The sequence below is a fragment of the Gorilla gorilla genome, chromosome 10 (genome assembly GCF_029281585.2).
Source record: "Gorilla gorilla gorilla isolate KB3781 chromosome 10, NHGRI_mGorGor1-v2.1_pri, whole genome shotgun sequence".
NCBI classification, from domain to species: domain Eukaryota; kingdom Metazoa; phylum Chordata; class Mammalia; order Primates; family Hominidae; genus Gorilla; species Gorilla gorilla.
Genome location: NC_073234.2, coordinates 47,619,495 through 47,641,045, shown reverse-complemented (window position 1 = coordinate 47,641,045; position 21,551 = coordinate 47,619,495). Strand labels below are relative to the sequence as shown.

General features: G+C 48.8%; 1 protein-coding gene across 8 annotated transcripts; it reads right to left on the bottom strand.

The window, feature by feature from the left end:
* Positions 1 to 4,977: 4,977 nt before the first annotated feature.
* On the bottom strand, positions 4,978 to 21,550 carry CALCOCO1 (calcium binding and coiled-coil domain 1). Of its 8 annotated transcripts, none has more exons than XM_063693950.1 (17): positions 21,394 to 21,528; positions 19,676 to 19,743; positions 19,074 to 19,253; positions 18,632 to 18,734; positions 17,456 to 17,646; positions 15,898 to 16,056; positions 15,340 to 15,488; positions 13,602 to 13,692; positions 10,127 to 10,282; positions 9,658 to 9,912; positions 9,065 to 9,190; positions 8,463 to 8,558; positions 7,993 to 8,101; positions 7,561 to 7,760; positions 6,960 to 7,066; positions 6,635 to 6,706; positions 4,978 to 6,419 (listed from the first exon to the last, which is right to left on the bottom strand). In XM_063693950.1, the coding sequence occupies exons 3-17, from the start codon at positions 19,227 to 19,229 to the stop codon at positions 6,377 to 6,379; spliced, it is 2,013 nt and encodes a 670-aa protein (XP_063550020.1). In that variant the 5' UTR covers positions 19,230 to 19,253; positions 19,676 to 19,743; positions 21,394 to 21,528; the 3' UTR covers positions 4,978 to 6,376. The 8 variants fall into 8 exon arrangements, with proteins under 8 accessions (XP_063550020.1, XP_063550015.1, XP_063550016.1 ...); XM_063693945.1 differs by having other exon boundaries at positions 4,978 to 5,981; positions 21,394 to 21,527; XM_063693946.1 differs by lacking the exon at positions 21,394 to 21,528 and adding an exon at positions 20,232 to 20,357 and having other exon boundaries at positions 4,978 to 5,981.
* Position 21,551: the final 1 nt, after the last annotated feature.

Sequence of the window (21,551 nt, the reverse complement as noted above, 5' to 3'; positions counted from 1 at the left end):
ACAGATCAGAAGAACTGTGTCTCTATTGCAGGTTCTGTGAAGTCCAGCTGTGCAGTAACTTCCACCTCCAACATTTTCCTCCAGCTCCTCTTGCTGAGCCACCAATGGCTGCTAATCCAGTGCTTTCCAGGAATTATTTCCCGGGCCTCCCTGCTGCACCTGCCACTACTGGCTTCTCTCCTTGATTCATTTCTCCTGAGTTTCTTCCTACCTCTCTGACTGATCCCTCTGTCTTCTCCATAATTCTGCATTCTCCATACCTCCCTTCCATGCTGTTCTCCTGAGTTCTGCCCTTGGTCCTCTTACCTTCTCTCTATACATGCAGGGAGACCTTTCTTTTTTTTTCCTTTTTTTTAGACAGAGTCTCGATCTGTTGCCAGGCTGGAGTGCAGTGGCTCGATCTCGGTTCACTGCAACCTCTGCCTCCCGGGTTCAAGCGATTCTCCTGCCTCAGCCTCCCGAGTAGCTGGGATTACAGGCATGCACCACCACACCCAACTAATTTTTGCATTTTTAATAGAGACGGGGTTTCATCATGTTGGCTAGACTGGTCTCGAATTCCTGACCTCAGGTGATCTGCCCGCCTTGGCCTTGCAAAATGTTGGGATTACAGGCATGAGCCACTGTGCTCGGCCAGTTGTTGTACTGTTATTTTGCGGTTTTTTTTTTTCCCAGATATTTTTGATCCATGGTTGGTTGAATCTGCAGATGCAGAACCCACAGATACACAGGACCAATTGTATTTATTTAGTGAATGGCATCATCAGTTATCTGGTCATTGAAACCAGAAACTTGGGATAAACTTGACTCCTTCTGCTCACTTCCCATATCTAGTTTTCACCAAGTTTCATTAATTTGGCCTCCTAAATAATTCTGCTTCTTTTCCCTTTGACACTAAGTTTGATGCTCACCATTTTTACCTGGATTATTACAAGATTCCTAACTGGTTTATCTGGACTTTCATGATCCTACAATAGTGTATAATCTCCATGAGGGCAGAAATTCCTGTTTTGTTTTTGGTTTTTTAGGGACAGGGTCTTTCTCTGTCACCCAAAGCTGTAGGGTGCTATCATAGCTCATTGCACCCTTGAACTCCTGGGCTCAAGCCATTCTCCCACCTCAGCCTCCTGAGTAGCTGGGACTACAGGTACGTGTCACCATGCCGGGTTTATTTAAAAAAAATTTTTTTGGCCGGGCACAGTGGCTCATGCCTGTAAGTCCAGCACTTTGTGAGGGTGAGGCGGGCGGATCATGAGGTCAGGAGTTCAAGCACAGCCTGACCAACGTGGCGAAACCCCGTCTGTACTAAAAATACAAAAATTAGCCAGGCATGGTGGCTCGCGCCTGTAATCCCAGCTACTCAAGGAGGCTGAGGCAGGAGAATCGCTTGAACCCGGAGACGGAGGTTGCAGTAAGCTGAGACTGCACCACTGCGCTCCAGCCTGGGCGACAGAGTGAGACTCCATCTCAAGAAAAAAAAAAAATTTGTTTAGAGAAGGGATCTTGCTATGTTGCCCGGACTGGTCTTGAACTCGTGGGCTCAAACAACCCTCCTGCCCTGGCCCCCCAAGTTGTTGGGATTACAGGTGTGAGCCACTGTACCTAGCCAATTCCTATTTTGTTCATGCAGTTTCTCCAATATCTAGAACAGCACCTGACACATAGTGGACACTCAATTAATACTTGTTGAGTGAATGTATGAATAAATGTCAGCAGTTCACCTTTCCAGCCTCACTTCCCACACTGGGTTAAGATCCTCACTTGGCAGCCCTACCTGAGTGTATAGACTTCTGAGTAAGTTGTCTTCGCATATTTTGTTCTTTCTGCCTGCACATGCTTGGCTCACGTCTACCCCACATTATCACTTGTGGGAAGCTCTGCCTTCCCCAGTCTTCGTTAAGTATCTGCCTCTCTGTGGTCCCATAGCATGCTGTGCATACCTCTAAAGTAGCATTTATCTTGTTTCCTTGTATCTGGTGATTTATGTCAACTAAGAGCTCTCTGAGGGTGGGGTTTTTCACTATTCTATCTCCATTCCCCGGCACCTGACCCATACAGAGCACTCTATAAGTATCCTGAATTAATAGAAACATCTCTATCCCCCAGCCTGACCAATATGGTGAAAACTTGTCTCTACTAAAAATACAAAAATTAGCCAGGGATGGTGGCGCGTGCTGTAATCCCAGCTACTCAGGAGGCTGAGGCAGGAGAATCGCTCGAACCTGGGAGGCAGAGGTTGCAGTGAGCTGAGATCGCACCACTGCACTCCAGGCTGGGCGACAGAGCGAGACTGTTTCAAAAAAAAAAAAAAAAAAAGAAACACCTCTATCCCAAATGACATCACATTTTGTTCTTTGAAGCAACACATGGCACTTCATTTAATGGTATTGGTAATATTTATTTGAAGCTAGTTGGTGAGCTAAATGATGTTCACTTTATTATTCATTACATATGTTATTTTGTATGTATAAAACATTTCATTAAAATAACTTAAAGATTATTTCTGGAGGACTGGTCCTATGTTCCAGTCTCTATACTAGATTTTAGGAACACAGTGATGTATAAGCATAGAATCTACCCTCAAGTTGCTTACAGTTTAGGGAGAATAAAAAGTTGTAAACACATGTAGCATCTTTTTATAAAGTGCTCTATGTGGTATGTCAAAGGATAACTGAGGGCAGTCAAGTAAGGCTCCATGCAGGTGGTATCCTTTGAGCTAGGAGGAAAGTAGTGTATGTTTTTGTGGAATGGTTCTGTTATACTGGAGTACAGGGTTCCTTAGGGTAGATGGGAAATGGAAGGGCAAGTTGGGACAGATGGTGAAGACCCTGACTGGCACACTAAGCAATCTACATTTCTCGTTCCTGTAGGTAACAGGTGGCCATTGAGGTTCGATAAGTGGGGGAGTGGTGTGTTTGGATTCGTTCTTTCACTGCCAAATACTGACACGAGTTCCTATCTGCTGCTACTTGGCTGACATCTCCTTTCACATTAGAGTCTCAAGCCCATTCAGATCTATCGGCTTTTGCATGGATGCTGGGGAGCAGGGAGGAAAGGGATGATCCATTATAGAAGAGAAATAAGTAGAAAGGCTGAGTTGCCAAATACCCCTCAGTGAGTAGGAAAGAGAACTAGAATTGGAAGCTGGCTGCCCCTGGGTTTCCCCCAGCCCATGCCGTCAATTACCCTTCCTTGAGCCCCCTCTGTGTTGGGGACCATGGTTTGGATACTGGGATAGGCAAACCATGAGTAAGGAAGAGAAATGGCCCCACATTTTGTGGCACCCCCAGTCTGCAACTGCAAATCGCATGCCAGAAAGACACACAAAGGGCAGAGAAAGGAGCAGCTAGAAACTCTAGATATCCATGTTGAGGAGCCTGGTGGGGGGTTGGGGGGCTTCATGGAGGAGGGGAGTATGAAGTAGATTCGGGACAGTGAAGCAGAACAGGGCTGCAGAGAAAGGAAGGAGGTGAGAAGGACCCATGTGAAGTTTTCGAGGTTGGAAAGAACAAAACCTATACCGCAGTCCTCTTAAGTGCTTTTAGTCTGACAGTGTCTGTATCAGTGGCCTTGTGCAGCTAGCCATGTGGCTCCTGTGGGTGTATGTGCGGCTTGGCAGGGGCTGTGGCATGGGAGCAGGGGCCTGGGTTCCTGTTTGTCTACTATTCTCCTTTTTTGCACAAGGCAGCCACTCACTGGAAGCCAGGAGGTGTGGGTCCCAGATTCTTCTCGCCCCAACCTCCCCCAGAAAATAAATCACACATGATTTCATTAAATGCACCTCCTGCTGGGGATGTTGGCTCATAATTCCTCTCTGATTAACCCCCACTACCCCGGCAAGTTTATAGGCCAAGAGAGGGAGAGGGAGAGGGGGAAGGTAAAAGGAGGGATGGGGGGAATCCCAGGCGGGTGATGGATGCCTCTGTCAGCCCAGCTCGTATTTATTAATAGTCTTAATACGGGAAGCAATAAAGGAAGAGAGGGATTCTATTAATTAAATCATTGTTATAATTAACTTTCATTAAAGGAGGATCAATAAAGAGGGGTTGAGATGGAGAGAGGAGAGATCCATTATCTCTAATTTCCTTGGAAGGGATTCAGGGAACGAGATGGGGTTGCTAGGAGACGGAGACGTGAGGGAAGAAGGAAGGATGTAAGAAGTCATCCAGGTGGGGCTGGAAAGGGGGTGGACAGGAGCATTTCAGGTGAATGGAGACAGGGAATGGTGGGGGTGGTCCACACAGGGGCCCTGAAGGGAGAGGAGGGCAGCTGAGAAGGGAGCTATTGGGTTGGAGGACAAGGGGGTTGTAGGCATGTGCTTGTGCAGGGCATTGCTGAGAGCCTTGGTGAGCGTGCAGGTCCTTAACAAATGCTTTACGATGCTGTGTATGTGTCTGTCTAGGCTGTGAAGCTGGTTAGAGTGGATGAATGTGTTTTTGTGACTGTTGAGGCAGAGTGTGCATACAGGTCTGAGGGGATGGCAACAGAGAAAGAAACAGAAACAGAAACAGGAGGAATATAAAATTGCCTTTAGAGGTATGAGGCTTAGGGCATTTTTTACTAAGTAGATACTCAAAGGTGTACGCTCTTGACAGGAATAAAGCCTGTCCTTTGGCATAAGGTACAGTGATGGCTGCTATGAAGGATGAAGGTCTGGGCAGTGGGAAACTTGTCCCACTTTTCCACGGCACGCACCCACCCTGGGACTAAACCCTGAGCAGAAGTGACAGGGACCCATGAGTTTGCTCCCTCCCCAACTGCCGCATTATCCAAGCCAGACTCCCACTTGAGAGAACCCACTCATGGCCAGCACACCAGGAGGCATGACAGGACAGTAACTGCCCAGCATCCCCTGCCATGAGGCAGGGATGCGTCCCCTCTTTCCCTCCTCCCTCCACCAGGGTCTAAGAGCTGGAGGTCTGGGCCCTGTGTTCCAGTCACACCTCATGATAAGAACACATTTTGTGACAACAGTCATACATATCATATAAATATATTTGTTCAAACTACAAAGGGATGGATATCAGGGGGAAGCTTTTATTGCTGTGGGGGGACCTGGAGAGGGAGGGGGGGCTTGGAAATGGGGATACCTGGGACCACTTTTCCCCCCCATCCCTCACAGAAGGCACAAATACATTATTTCTTTCCATGTGAGGAGATGCGAGGAGAGGATACAGAATACAGGAATCCTCAAAAATACAAAAAACCCCTCCAAACTGAATACCTAAGGTTATGGAAAAGGCTGGGGTGGGGCAAAGAAGGCAATGGGGGAACAGAAAGAGGAACCAATGAAACTGAGAACCAAAAGGGACCTGAGAGGCCATGATGTCCATGCTGCTGCCTCTGTGCAGACCCCAGAGAAAACTCAGGTAAACAAACGGAAACTCCAAACAAGAGAGGGTAGGGTGCCCCAGGAATTGGCTTTGGGGCATCAGACAAGGGAGTGTGAGTGTGAGTGTGTGTGTGCAGTGGCTGTGTATCAGAAGCAACCAGGGCTAGGAGTGGACGATTCTATTCCCACAGGGGAAGGCCTCCTCCATCCCGGTTCCTCCAAAACCACTTTCAGGGGATAAATTCAGCCACTGCTTCCGAACAGGACCCCTCCCTGGGACAAAAGAGCCAGGTAGGAGAGGATGAAGTGAGAAATCTTGGGATGAAAACAGGGCACACAGAAGCAGTTCTTAGGGAACAGAATATCATGGAGCCCAGTGTGATAGAAAATGGGCATGAAACCTAAGTGTATGCATGTGTGTGAGTGTGTGTGTGCATGAGCGTGTATTTGTGCATGTACGAGGGAGTAAGATCACTCAAAGGTGAAGGGGTCCTGGGTGCTGAAAAAGAAGTGTCCATCCATGTGGTCCTCCAGGGCATCCTTGTCACTCTCAGCAGGAAAGCGCTCCTTACAGATAGGACACTCCTTCCATGTGGGGGTGGCAGGGCCCCCAGTGCTGGTTTCTGACAGGGGACCCACTGTAAAGCCACTAAGAGAGACAGAGGGGAAAGGGAGAGGGTCGGCGTGCTCTGTTCCCTTCTTGACTTGCAGACTTTGGAGAGCAGGACCCATGTGCCTGGGTTCCCAGGTTATCCTGTGCCTAATGCAGCATCCTGGCCTCTCCCACAGCGTCTTTCTCCCCACAATCCTGGAAGGCTTATTTTTCCAGTTCCCCATGTCCTCTCTTCTTTAGTCCCTGCTGGTCTCTACAGTGCAGAGCCCATCCCCCAGCCTCCTGCTCTCCTCCCTCCATCTCCGTCTGCTGCCTAATGAGGCTGAAAATGAGTCTGACATCGTCCTTCATCTTCCTGCTCCAGCCGAGAAGGATGACAGCATCACCCCCTCCCTGCCCTGAGCCCATCTCACATCCAGGCAAAACCGGGACTAGATGATCAAATCTCTCTTCCCTGTGCCTGCCCCCTTGAACCTGGGAATAAAAGGGAAGGCAGAAGGGGACAATCTGATACCTGAAACCCCCACCTCTATAGGTTCCCTTCCCTAAGGGTTACCCAGGGAAGTCAGGGAAGAGGGAAAGCATTTCAGTTGTAGCCAGATGGATGCTGGATCCCAGTCTTCTCTCTGCTCCTATCCCTGGGGGCCATGGTCACCTCCCTTCCTCCCCGGAGGACCCTAGGTACCTACCTGGTGGTTGGGGAAGGGGTAGAGGCAGGAGAGAGGGGAAGCAGGGCAATTTGGGCTCTGCAGAAGATGGTGCTAGAACAACATAGAAGCCAGTTAAAGGCAGGACCTCTGAGTGCATTGATAAGATAGGGGTAGGGATTACCTGAAGGCATCTGGAATTTGGAGCAGTGAGTCATTTTCCTTGTTAACCATACCTGTATCTCCTTTTCTTGGCTGAGGCCAAGAAGGGCAGGGGTTGGGAGCAGGGCCTGGTGACTGTCCACACAGATGCCCTTTCCCTCTGACCTCCTCCCACCTCCCTCCTGGCCTTGCTGGTTGAACTCACCTGGCCATGTCATAGAAGGCACTGCCCAGTTCAGGAAGCAGTAAGTTGGCCTCCTCACCCCCACTCTGCACAGCTGCCATCAGGACTGACTTCTCATCTTCAGCCTCCTGGATGCCAAAGAGACAGCGTTGGGCTTTGGGGTGGTGTCCCAAGATGGGGGAGCAGCACATTGGGACAGGTATGGGAAGAGCAGCCAAGGCTAGGACAGTGACCTGAGGGGCTTAGGAAGAGTGAGGCAGGAGAGGCGTTTTGAGGGGCTGGTAAATAATAAGAGAATGAGTGTGGGGGAGAAGCAGTGAGGCTATTGGGCTGGTCTGGGTTTTGGGATGATATCTACTGGTGTGGCACTGAAGAGAGGCTGGGCCTGCCTCCTCTCCCCTGGGAAAAAGAGAGGCCTGGATAGCTAAGATTCCTTCTCTAATTAGCCGGGGGTGCCTGCCTGTGGTCCCAGCTACTCTTGAGAGACTGAGGTGGGAGGATCGCTTCAGCCCAGGAGGCAGAGGCTGCAGTGAGCCAAGATCGTGCTGCACTCCAGGCTGGGACACTTGGGTTTGGCCCTGCCCCTCCTTACTGCTTCTGCACAGGCTCCTCCACTGCTCACCGAGTCAGAGCTACTGTCCTCAGCTGGCCCAGAGAGGTGAGGAGAAATGGGAGCCGGCTGGCTGACGACAACAAGGGGAGAAGCCTCTCGAGGCCCAGCAGGAGAGGAGCCTGGGTCTCCACGCTCACAAAGGCCATAGGGTGGGAGCCTCATGTCTTCTGGGGACTCATCCTCTGAGTCTGTCAGAGCTGCCGGGCAGCCTGTAGGAGATGAAGCAGGCAGAGAAGAAAAAAGGATGTGTTGTGAGGAGTTGGACCAGCTGTCTCCTCTGGATGAGGGGTATCATTAGACTAAACAGGGGCCAGGGTCTGGGAAAGAAAAGGCAAAACACATAGAAGGCAAAGGCAGCTCCCAGCAAGGTTACATGGAGCCTTCCTCAACAGCGGGAGGTAGAGTGGGGAAGAGGTGTTACAAGATTGGGGCTATACGGACTCAGCCCCACAGCGGCCTCCTCATCCTCTGTGGTGGCATCCTCATTCCACTTCTCATCTGCCACCTTCTCCAGGCGGGCCTCTAGCTTTCTCATGTACTCTAGCAATTCCTGGAATTGGGAAGGAAAAAGGCAGGTGCTAGAGAATGGGAAGGTGCCAACCTTGCTAGCCTGCAGAGCCATTCTCTGCACCCAAGAAGAACTCTTAGCTCCTCAGCATTAGATGCCTTCGGCAAAGATTGGGGCAACTTCAGGCAGACACTCCCCCAGCACCCCTGCTTCACCACTTACATCCCTCCCTTCTCCCAGAGATCATCCCCTGTCCTGCCAAATCGGCTAATAAGAGAAGCCAGGGTACGGGCCCTCTTGGAGAGAACAGTTTCTAAGCCAAAAGATGACGGGAATTTACAAAGTTTCTAGCCCTCAAGTCCTCACCTGTGGCATCCACAGGGCCTGGGTTATGGGTGCTCACCTGTTTCTCCTCCTGTAACTGCTCCTTTTCCTTCTGGAGCACACGCAGGGCTGACCGCAGCTCTGTCAGCTCCCGCTTACTTTCTGACAACTGTACCTGAGGGAAGAGGGCCCGATGGAATCTGGAGCCTAGAATGTACCTCCAAGAACCTGGACTCTGGGACCAGGACCAACAATCTAGAACCAGGTCTCCCCATGCCTCTGCTTCTTCCCTGCTCTGACACACACACACAGGAATTCCCAACACTTCCTCCATGTGTACTTTGTCTTGGGCCACAGAGACTCAGTTTTCTAAGTCTTAGTCTCTGCCTCTCGAGTGGGGACCTGCATGACTTCCTCTAGGCTGGGGTGCAGAGGCCTTGGTCATACCAAGGGGCCACTCTATAATTCTCCTAAGTCACCTCTACTGGGCCCAGATGTGTGCCCTGAGAGCAGAAAAAAATGCACATTTCAAACCAATGAGGGCTTGCATGTGCAAGTGAAATGCCACCCAACATGGTAGCGGACACCTAGCACTTCTGAGCCCATACCCAAGACAGAGAGAAGGGGTATGGATGCCTCAGGAGGCCATAGGACAGGACCCTTGGTGACTGGGTGCCTCACCAGGCTAGAATCCTTCTCCCGGGCCAGCTCAGTCTTGAACACTTGGTTTTGGGTCCTCTCCTCCTGAACTGCCTTCTCCAATCGAAGTATCTCTGCACTCAGCTTCAGGATCTTGTCCTTCTCTGCCTGGGAGATAGCCGAGAAGGAAAATGAGAGGGTGGAGAGGGAAGAAAAAGGAACGCCACTGTCAACAGCACCATCCCTTACTGTGTCCTTTCCTTTATTTAAAGCATCATTTTTAGAGCACTTTCCCCTTTTTGCCTTCATTTCCTATACCCTCTGAATGAAGGACAGGACATGACGGCAGGTGCTGCTTGATCAGGAATGGGCATTATGGCAGGGCCTGGGGTCTAGGACAGAAAATGTTTCTGTTCCAAGGAAGGTACTCTGGTGATCAGGATTGGGATACCCCGGTTAGGGATGGGTCATGCCTAGAAAGTAAAGTGTACCTCCCTCAAAGCCCCTCTCCACCCAAGTCCTCTAAGGTTCTCAACCCCTCTTCTCTCCTCCCAGAGGGTCTGACCACATGTAGGAGTCCCCACAGAGGTGGGGGCAGTGGCCATCAGATTGCCAGGTACCCCCCATCCCTCTACCTCCACACTCTGCAGCAGCCCTGCCCGCTCCTTGCTCCATTGGCATTTTTCTTCCTTCAAGTGCAAACCGAGCTCAGCCAGCCTGCCGTTAACTTCAGCCACTTCCAGGCGGCTGCGGTGTAGTTCGGCTATGGTGCGGTCCCTGGCTGCTGCTGCGCTGGCCAACTCCTCCCCAAGAAGGGTGGCTTTCTGCTGGCTTGAGGCTGCAAGCTCCTGGGCCCCTCGAAGCTGCTCCTTCAAGGGCTCCAGCTCGGCCTCAGGAGAAAGGAGGAGATGGAGATCAGAGTTCCTAGTGAATCATTCGTCAGCTGGGGAAGTAAACAGGCTCCCTCTACTCCACTGCATTAGGACTCGGGGTTGTATTGTTTAGTCTTTAGCCATGTCTCTCCCCTTCTCTTTAGACACTCAGGCTTTTCTACAACTTGCCCTTGGAATTTCCCGTTTCCTGTTGCCAAGGGGCCTCACTCACCACCCGCTGCTGGGCCTGGCCTAGGGTGTCCTTCATCTGGGCCACCTTGTCTTTCAGTCGCTGAGCCTGAGCACTCTGCTCCTCTTGCCAGCTCTTCGCCTCCTTCAGGTCCAAATTTAAGTGATGGTTCTCCTGTTGTGCCACTTGGAGCTCAGCCTGAGGGAAGTGGAAAGCAGGTAAGGAAAGGGGTATGTGTGTTGGGGTGGCTCGGGAGGTGAACCATTGTGATGAGAGAGGTCAAGGTTCCACTTCCCAGATTTAACACACACTCAAGCCTTCAGCTATTGCCAGCCCTTCTTGGGTTCTCAGCTCAAATAACTCAATCCTGCATATCCAATCTCCAGCTCCCAAATTGAGGTATCCAGCATTGCAGCCTCGGGTCTTCCATGTAGGCATTCCGTGTACCATTTCTGCTACTCTATCCTTTCTCTTAAATCAAAACTCAGTCTTCATGCCCTACAGGCCCCTTAAACTCAACAGTCTACCTCTCACCCCATCCCAGTCTTTCCTACTCTTATTTCTGTCCAGGGTACCAACTAGCTCCCACGTTACTCAGGATGGAGTAACCTGGCGCCCTTGGTGCCATGCTTGGCTCTGTCCTCTTCCTAGCGGCCCACAGAAAAACCTATTGCTTCTCCATCCTGGTCACAGCCGTTTCCCCTTCTCTATTACCACCACAACCACGTTATCTCAGACTCTGGTCATTTCTTGCTTGGACTACTGAATAACTTCATAAATAGTTCATTCTCCACAAGGGAATCAGATTATTCTTCTTTAGGTACAGTTCTGATTCTTTAAATACAGTTATTTTCTTTTTTAGAGATAGGGTCTGGCTCTGTTGCCAAGACTGGAGTGAAGTAGCATGGTCACAGCTCACTGCAGCCTCCAACTCCTGGGCTTAAGCAATTGTCTCAACTCAGCCTCCCCAGTAGCTGGGATTATAGGTGTGTGCCACCATGCCTGCCTAATTTTTGTATTTTTTTGTAGAGTTGAGACAGGGTCTCACTATATTGTCCAGGCTTGTCTTGAACTCCTGAGCTCGAGGGATCCTCCTGCCTTCACCTCCCAAAATGTTGGGATTACAGGCGTGGGCCACTACACCTGGCCATAAGTACAGTACACGTCACCCCTGCTTGAAAAATCATCAAAGCCTTTCACTGCTTGTGGAATAAAAATGAAGCTCAAGATCCACCACAGTCTAACCTAGGCATTATCTCAAACACTTCACCCACACATTCAACTGCCCTGAGTGTTCTGGCCTTTAAGCCTTTGCTCATGTCTTTCTCTGTTCCTAGAATAGCCTCACACTCATCTCTGTCTACTCAAATTCTACCCATTCTCACTGCTGAGCAAAGGGTTTTTTAACAATCTTCCACATAAACCCAGGGTACTGAAGAAGGGATTTAGGAGTTCTGCAGATACTTGATTTGAATGTCTTCTAAATTATTAACAATTATGTTAAAAAAAAGAAAAACAACACAAGGCCAGGTGCAGTGGCTCACGCCTGCAATCTCGGCATGATTTGGGAGGCTGAGGTGGGCGGATCACCTGAGGTCAGAAGTTCAAGACCAGCCTGGCCAACATGGTGAAACCCCATCTCTACTAAAAATACAAAAAATTAGCTGGGCGTGGTGGTGGGTGCCTGTAATCCCAGCTACTCAGGAGGCTGAGACAGAAGAATCTCTTGAACCCAGAAGGCAGAGGTTGCAGTGAGCCGAGATCGCGCCACTGCACTCCAGCCTGGGCAACAAGATGAAACTCCGTCTCAAAACAAACAAACAAAACAAATAAAACCCATAAAATCACAAGTTAACACACTGGAGATCACCAATTTACATATGTTTCCAGGTTAATTCATTTTTGTGCAAAGCTCAGAATAGTTTCTACTGTATTTTCTATTGAATTGAAGAGTAAACTGAGTTGCAAGGTGGACAGTTTAAAAATTGTTATTTGCACCTACTTGTGTGTGACTCAAGGTGTTCTCGATATTGTACAACCAAAATAAAATACGGAAAAACATTAGTTGCTGAGGCTGGCAGAACAGTCATCGATAGCCTCTCATTTCAAAGTTTGGTATGCCTCAAAATTACCTAAGTGCTTTCATTACCTTTTAAGTAAAGGTTATACATTCAAATTTATAAAAATAAATTTATAGTAATAAAACATTGTTTTTGTTTATTCAGTGAGATTCCACACAAGATTAAAAACTTTATTGGTGGGAGGAGAGGAAAGGGTTCTGCTAAAAAGGTTTGAAAGTACTAGGCCCCACACCCCACCCCTTTTTTTTCTGAGACAGAATCTTGCTCTGTCACCCAGGCTGGAGTGCAGGGGTGCGATCATAGCACACTGCAGCCTTGACCTCCTGGGCTCAAGCAATCCTTCCACCTCAGCTTCCTGAGTAGCTGGGACTACAGGTGCATGCCACCATACCTGGCTAATTTTTAAAATTTTTTGTAGAGATGGGGTCTCACTACGTTGCCCAGGCTGGTTTTGAACTCCTGGGCTTGAACAATCCTCTCGCCTCGGCCTCCCAAAGTGTTATGATCACAGGTGTGAGCTACCACGCCCAGCCATGGCCCTCCCTTTTTTTTTTTTTTTTTTTGGGACAGAGTCTCACTCTGTTGCCCAGGCTGGAGAGCCGTAGTGTGATCTAGGCTCACTGCAATTTCTGCCTCCCGGGTTCAAGTGATTCTCCTGCCTCAGCCTCCTGAGTAGCTGGGATTACAGGCGTGCGCCGCCACGCCTGGCTAATTTTTGTATTTTTAGTAGAGATGGGGTTTCACCATGTTGGCCAGGCTGGTCTTGAACTGACCTCAGGGGATCCGCCTGCCTCTGCCTCCCAAAGTGCTGGGATTACAGGCATGAGCCACTGTGCCTGGCCTCCACACCCATTTTAAAAAGACTTTTCTAATGTCTCTAACAAGATGTGTACTCATACACCTCCCTGGAGCTCCACAATACTTTATTAGATTTCTCTTGAGGCCAGGCGCAGTGGCTCACACCTGTAATCCCAGCAATTTGGGAAGCTGAGGTGGGTGGATCACTTGAGATCAAGAGTTCGAGACCAGCCTGCCCAACATGGTGAAACCCTGTCTCTACTAAAAATACAAAAGTTAGCTGGGCATGGTGGCACATGGCTGTAATCCCCGCTGCTCAGGTAACTGAGACGTGAGAGTTGCTTGAACCCAGGAGGCAGAGGTTGCACTGAGCTAAGATCATACCACTGCACTTCAGCACAGGAGACAAAGTAAGACTCTGTCTCCAAAAAACAAACAAAAAAAATTTCTCTTGTGACACTCTCATATTCCACTTTTCCACTCTGACTAATCCTGATTTAGGTATATGTCTTATGTTTCCTAGTAGAGTGCACACAATGTCTTCTTTACATTTTTATTCCCTTTGGTGTCCGGCTCTCGAGAGGGAATCAAACACTGGCTGGACAATGGAGAAAGCAAATCAACTCTGAGCCCCTTACCTCACTTTGCTCCTTGTCTGCTTGTACTTCTTTCAGTTGCCCAAGGAGCTTCTCTTGTTCCTGAGTCAGGGCCTTCACTGTGTCTCTAAGCCTGTGATTGGTGGGATGACATGTCAGACAATCTGCTCCACCCAGAGAAGGAATGGACTCAGGCCTCTGTCTTGCGCTCTGCTGCTGCTGCTCTAGGCCCAGAGCTCCATTTCACTCTGGGATGCATAAATCCCCAAGCCAGCTGATCCAGTTCTAAGCCCCAGGAAACCAAGATTCCAAGTTCTAGAGAACAATTTAGACAGAAATAGTTTTTCTTATCTTTTTGTGTAATATTTTAAGGAATGTTTTGATGATGGCTCCCATTGTTTTCACTCAATCAAGAGACTAGAATCTAGTCTTTTTGAGACAAGGGCAGTCATTATTGATTATAAACTTTTGATCTAGACCAGAAGTTGGCAGACTCTTTCTATAAAGGGCCTGATAGTAAAGATTTTATGCTTTGCAGTCCATGTGGTCTCTGTGGCATCTACTCAACCCTGCCATTGTAGTGCAGGACCATCCATTGACAGTATGTAAACGAATGAGCATGATGTTTCAATAAAACTCGAACACAGATTTGAAGTTCATACAACTTTCACATGTCACAAAATATTCTTCTTTTAATTTGTTCTTAACCATTAGAAGATGTAAAAACTATTCTTACCTGTGGGTTATACGACAGGTGGCAGGCTAGATTTGGCTTGTGGGCCATAGTTGTTGACCTCTGGTCTAGACAGCCCCTAATCTTTTCCAGATGCTCAATCTGACCACTGCTTTTCTAACCTATGACTTAGAATGCAGACATCTAATATCTCCCTAGGGTGAGACTAACATATCCTGAAGAAGCCTCTCAGACGAACTCACTTATTACTTTGGGCCTTGGATAGAATGCCTCTTTCTTTCAAACAGTTTTTAAAAATATCACACCTACCAGTAGTAAATGAAACATAATTTTGTCATTTAATGAAATAAGGAACTAGAGTGTTTAAACTGGTGAAAATTTGAAGGATGGACATGGGAGGTGGTGGTCAATATTTATGCTACTTGGTAGAGAAAACAATTTTCTGGAAGAAGAAAGAAATTTATTCTATGTGGCTCCAGAGGTCTCAGGACCTCAGAGGTCTCAGGTAAGTTATAGGAGAGGAGAGTTTGGCTCAATACAAGAGATACAAAAATGACAGCTGTGAAATGTTAAAGAGGCTGCCTCCTGAGGGTGACCTCTTACATACCCTCATACATATCTTACAATCCCAGTGCTAAGAGTTTATGATTTGTATCTTTTTTTTCCAGGGCAGAGATTCCATAACATTCCTGGATAACCAGTTATATAATGTTTCTTAATAGTAAGAACACAGTCTAATCTTATCTTTCCTGTGGCCAAATCTGAAATCCATCCTCTCTTATCTTGCACTGACTTCCATCCATTCTCTTCTTCCAAATCCTCCACTCCTAGCTCTTGCTCAGCTTTTGCTGTACAATAAGTGGTAACTATGATTATTTCTGAAGTGGAGGAATACAGAATAGCGTTTGGAAAGATGGTAGAGAGCTCGGCAGAAAAGGGTATCCCCAGTAACTAGCTTGAGTGAGGGTGAGAGGGAAAGAGAAAGCGTGTGAGGCAGACAGCAGGTCTGCTTGCCTGCGAGAGGGGGCTGGAGTGCGGGAGTCATGGAAGGGAGAGGAAGTGATGGGGTCAGTGGACTCCCCTCACCTGTCCAGCTCCACTTCCTTCGTCAGCACTTTCTCACTGATGGTCTGGATGTCATCCTCTAGCTCCAGGATGCGAGCCACATGGTCTCCCTGTTGCCGGCTCAGGATGTCCCTCTCTTCTGTGATCTCCCCATGGGACCGGGAAATCCCCTGAAATTAAGTTTCCCCCAGAAGAAAAGGGAGGTTGGGACTCATCTCTCAAGTGGTGGAACAAAGGCTTAGGAAGAGCACACCAGGGTCTGACTGCTTCCACCTGGCTATCACATTGCCTTCCTTGAAAAAGAAACTGTAAGTGAACATTCCCTTACCTATCAACGTGGCCACCTCCACCTTACCCCAGCATTCTTATGTTCAAAGAACTGAGTCTCATTACAAGTTTGGAACATGTCTCTTGTCACATCAAGTTTAATCCCAGCCACTACCCCTTAAACCTATTTCCTTGATGCCAGAACCATTGTAAAAGCCCACTAACATCTCTCCTTCACCCTCTTCACTGGGTTCAGATTTTGGATGCTGGGTGAGCAGCCAGGCCCTGTCCCCTACCTGGCCCAGCTCCCACCTTGTACTGTTCCATCAGCTCCGTGTGCTCCTGCCTGGCAGTTGCCAGAGCCCTCTCGAGCTCCTGCACTCGGCTCCTCAGCTCTGTCACCTGTCCCTCCAGCTGCAGCTTCAGCTGCATCAGGTCATTCCGTTCTTGCTGGCTCTCATCGAGCTGGTTCTACAGGCAGCAGAAGGAGAAGGGGAGTGTGCTGGTGGAGTACCCCTTCTAAGGTCCCATCCTCACCACTCTCCAGGTGCATTTTGGGTTTGGGAAGTTACATAGCTTTGGGTTATAAAGAGGTGAGGAAGGGGATGCTCAGTGTGCTACCGAATCCCGTCCACCACCCAGTCAGATGCACCAGCTCATGGCACTCTGAATTGCCCATCTCTCTTACCCCTCCCCACCCTAGGCCTGGCCCTTTCCTCACCCAGCAATTGCAGGAATCCCTCATGTGGCACAAGTCAATGAACACAGACACAAGGGATGGCTCCCCTAATTTTACCCTATCTGCTCTGGAGTTGGACAGACTTGGGTTCAAATCTTCAGTGCAATTTTTACTAGCTATGTGATTTTTTTAAAGATAGGGTCTCACTATGTTGCCCAGGCTGGAGTGCAGTGGCTAGCCATAGGTGCAACCATAGCATACCATACCTCAAACTCCTGGCCTCAAGCAATCCTTCCACCTCAGTGTCTCCCCCAGTAGCTGGGACTACAGACGCATGCCACTACACCCAGCTAGCTATGTGATTTTGAACAAGCTTCTTAACTTCTCTAAGTCTCTGTGTCCTCATCTGTAACATGATCCCTTAGTCTGAATTGTTGTAAGGCTCAAATGAGAATCATGATTGTGAAACTGCAACAGAGAGTAGGAGCTCACACATCTTTTACTTACGTGAGGTATAAACATCTTCCTGGGTGACAGAGCAAGGCTGTCTCAAACAAAAAGAAAAGAAAAGAAAAGAAAAACCCAAAAAACAAACAAAAAAACCCCAAACAGTATCATTTCAACATGTAGTCAAAATAAAAATTATTGAAGTCTTTTACATTCTCTTTAAAAAATACTAAGTCTTCAAAATCTGGAGTATATTTTACCCTTATAGTACATCTCAGTTTGGATTAATTGCATTTGAAGTGCTCAAGAGCCATATATAGTTAAGAGCCTTTGGTATTGGACAGTACAGGTCTGGGGCCTTCCCTAAGTGCTCTCACTCCCTACTCATCCTAGAAGCAGGTCTTGTGCTCCCCTTTCTCTGAATGTTCCCTGGAGTAGCCTCTCTCCACCCTTTGATCTTCCTCTAGGGCATAGGGCAGGATGCAGTGCATGGAGAAGGCAGGCTGAAAAAGTTCTTATGAAATCCTGAGTTACACTGGCCTGTGGGTGGTCTCCTTTCCTGCCTTACATGTTCGTGTATGTCTATGTTAGACTGAGACTCTCCTGGAGGCAGGACTTTGTCTAACTTTCAATGAGGTCTTTAGTTGGCGCCACAGATGAGGGGAGGGTAAGGTGGGAAGGGTCCTCTTGCGATGCTGTCTCCCACTCCCTTGTCTGGGAATAACTCTGTTGCTCTTTTCTCACCTGTAACACAGTTGCCTTGGGGACAACCAGCAGGATGTCAGAGCCCCCATCAGCCTCCTCCAGGGTCACCAGTTCATCCATGGGCCTTGGCTCTCGGAACTGGAAAGGGGGGCTCTGCCCACACACCCGGCCCTGGCGGTTCACATATCGGAACTGGTAGAGCTGAGCTCCTGGTTTGGGCAGGTAGCTGGCTGTGGGAAGAAGAATGGACCCAGGACCCCAATGATCCACTGTCCTTGGCCCCAGCCCCTTGCTCGGTATTCCATATACTGTTTCTTCTCTTCTCCACCTCCCACAGGCCATACTCTTCTCCCTCCTTTCTGCCTGTCCCTCTCCTTCCTTTCTTTCCCAAACCCACTGCCCCTCTATCATAATCATAATAATGCTAGTTACCATGTAGTGAGTGCGTACCATGTACCAGACACTGTGGTAACACTTTTTATTTTATTTTATCTTGAGACAGAGTCTTGCTCCATCGCCCAGGCTGGAGTGCAGTGGCGCGATCTTGGCTTGTTGCAACCTCTGCCTCCCGGGTTCAAGAGATTCTCCTGCCTCAGCTGTGTGAGTAGCTGGGACTACAGGCATGCACCACCACGCCTGGCTAATTTTTTTGTATTTTTAGTAGAGACGGGGTTTTGCCATGTTGGCCAGGCTGGTCCTGAATTCCTGACCTCAAGTGATCCACCCACCTTGGCCTCCCAAAGTGCTGGAGTCACCACACCTGGCCTACAGCTTTCATTTTAAATCCTCGTAATGTCCCTACAAGCCAGGCATCCCCTTTTACTGTTAAGATAACAGACACAGGGAGGATATGTAATTTGCCCAAGGCCAAACAGCTTGTAAGTGTTAGAGGTGAGATTTGAACCCAGGTCTTTCCCTCTTCTCACCACATAATGCTACCTTTCCCTCTTCCTTACTCCCCCATTTTTCCTTCTTTGGGTAGGACAGGGGACTAGATGCCCTCTGAAGTTCCTTCTGTTTCTATGTCCCTGATTCTGCGATAATCCCGTGATTCTCTATCTGCTGAGCCCTGTTGGATATATTCTCATTACATTTATTTTCGTTTATTTTTCCTTGTCCTTTGTGCTTAACTTTTAATGTTTCTGAGCCCACTACCTTCTTTCAAACCTCCACTCCCTTGGCTCCTCTCTCCCAATTTTCCATCTTCCCTTGTACCTTGGAACTGGACACTGGTGTGAATGGGGGAACCATCAGTTGTACTTTCAGGCACGGAAGACCACACAAATGTGTGGTAATCCCGAACACAGGCAGCCTCCACCTGTGAAAGCCCAAGGTTGGAGAAAGGTATGGTCATGGAACTACCTTCTATGGATGGAAGAAAGGGCTGAGGGGTTGAATAAGGGGGGCAGGATGGAGCTACAGTGGCAACAATGACAAGAGAAAGGGAAAGTGGAGGGACACTAATGTGTCAGTAAAGAACAAGGCTAAGATGGAGAAAATATGTGCTTTGGTTATACAGGCGGCCTCTGTCATCTGTGACATCTTTCTCTCTTCTTCTCTATCAACCTGAGGTTGAGAATCCAAGAGCCCAATCATTCCCCTTATTCCAACCAACTCACAGCCCATAAACCTCAGCCAAAAGGGGTTCCAGAGATACCTTGAAGATGCCAATCCAGTCACTGGCACTGGGCATGGTGCCTGGGGGAAGGGTGTAGTGACATTCCACCTTGGTGTTGGGGATGTAGGTCCGGGCTACATTGAGAAAGTTGACTCCACCACGGGATGGTGCCCGGCTTAGTGGTGATTCTTCCATCCTGGCCTTGAGATATCTGTCCTCCTATGAAAGAAAGGGTTGATAGCCTAAAGTCTCTCCAGTCCACCTCCTTTCCCCCACAGCTCCAGCACCACATACTCACAGCCCCTGCCACTACACCTGGAGATAAGGCATACCTGGTTCTAGTCCCTGAGGGTTACGGGACATTTTTGAGGTATCACTCTTAGTCTCTAGGACGTAGGTCTGGCCTTCCAAGTCCGTCCCCATCCTGTCTCACACTGTACCCGCTCTGGCTCATTGACCCTTCTGAGGGTTCAGACTTCTCTAATTTTGCTCCCAAAAGGACACTGACGGGAACAGAGCCTGGGATACTGCGACTTGGTCGACAGCCTCCATTTCTCCATCCCATCTCCCACACATCCTGGCTCTTGAATACAAAATCCAGCTGAGGTGTGGGGCCCTCTCATTGAGAGAGGTGTCCTTACCTACTCCTAAGCTTGTTGACCCAGCTGTATCCAGGAATGAGTTATGACATCAGAAAGCAGCAACTAATCTGTCAAAGGAATGGTTGAGTTTTCAGAGCTAGAATATGGCTGGGGGTCGAGGGGAACTGACAGCCCAAATCCTTAGGCTCCTGAGCTCTCAGCTCTTTTCATCTCTCTGAGCTGCCTACCCCCATGAATTCTAGGGAAGCAGAAAGCTTCTGCTGGCATCCAAGAGACAAAGGGAAGGGGAGGATATAAGGAAAGACAGGTTCTGTCCCTTGACTTATTATTCCAGGAAGTGAAGAATTCTGGAGGCGGCAACTTCAAGGGTGGAGTGAGGCGCTTAGCAGGAACGTGGTGGGGGTGGGGAGATGGAATGTGGGGGCCTGGAGCCAGGAAAGCCCCACCCCAGGGCAGGGAACAGACTAGAAAGTGGGAAGTAAGGGGCCCCAAGAAGTGGAAATGTATATTTAACGTTGAGGAAAGGGGAGATAGTTCAAAAAGAACCTAACATTCTTCTCTCCAGACTGTGCCTGCAGCAGGACTAGAAACCTACTAGTTTCACTTTAGTATTTCTCTCCTCATTTTCTCTCTGCTCCCCTCAGCCTCCATCCTTCCATCTGTTTGTATTGGTAGCTGGAGACACACTACAGGATGGGGTTGAGAGGAATGGGTGTTCCAAGTTAGCTGGGGAGAGTTATTGGAAAATATGAGGGTGGGGTGAGGACAGATAACAATAATAACGATCAAGAGAACTCCTCAGTCCAGGGCTGTGAGATGGCCCTCTTATTCATCACTCCTTTCCAGCCCACTAATCTATTTCCTGTGTCACTCACAGCTGACATGTCCAACCAGCCATTGCCACTAGTCATATGCACGCCCCCAAACATCACAAACCCACACCAGGCTGAAGTCCAGGGGACAGGAGCTTTAAAAGAAAACAGAAACTCAGTGGATAAAGGTGAGCCAGCAACACAAAAAGGAGCAACTTCTGTCCCCCAAATAGGTAGAACAAAAAGTTTTTTTTTAATGTTCATCTCCCTGAAAAATTCCTGGTTGAAACTAGTCCATGTTTTCTCCAAATGCAATTCTTCCAGCTTTCTAAGGGTGGGGGTAAATTGTCCCCAAAGATATACCTGGAGAACCCTAAAATACACCCCACAAAGAAAATCCGTAACAGCTGTAAACGTTCTTCATGTCCGAAAGAAAGTTCTGGGCACCTAAGATGTAGGTGTGTAGCCTGATTCAGATGTTCACATGAGGGGGCGGAGAGCGGGTGTCCCATCCCCTACTCTGTAGGGCTCTAGAGTTCCTTGACATTCTACACCTTGGAAGGTCCCCCTTCCTCCCCAGGGATTCAGCGTCGTAAAGGCCTTTGGATTTGCGTAGGGGAGAGAGGGAAGACGTGTAGGGGACACGTCTTGCCTGGGAGCGAATAAGCAGATTTCAGCTCCCCTGAAGGGATCAGCTTTATAGAGACGCATTGAGAAGAAGGAGAGGACGACGAGGGGGCGCCCCCCCCCGCCCCAATCAGAATCCCCTTGAAACCAAGAACTCCCCAAACAGCGGGGGTGGCTTCTCCAGTACGGAAAGCGTTAAAACCCAAACGCTCCTGTATTCCCCTTCGACAGTTCCCTTACGTTATCCTTCCCCAAACTGGAAAGTGGGGTGACCCTCCCCTCCCATAAGATCGCCCCCAATTAGGCCAAGTTTCTTACCCAACAGACGGATCAGCTGTTCCCCTCACCTTTCACCAACAACAAAAACAGCACTCCGACTTCTGGAGGGGAGGGAGAAGAGTGGGCGCGAGGGCTTCTGGGGTTTGTGGTTCTTCTGCGCCCTTTTGCCGCTGCGTGCTCGGATCTAGGACTATACA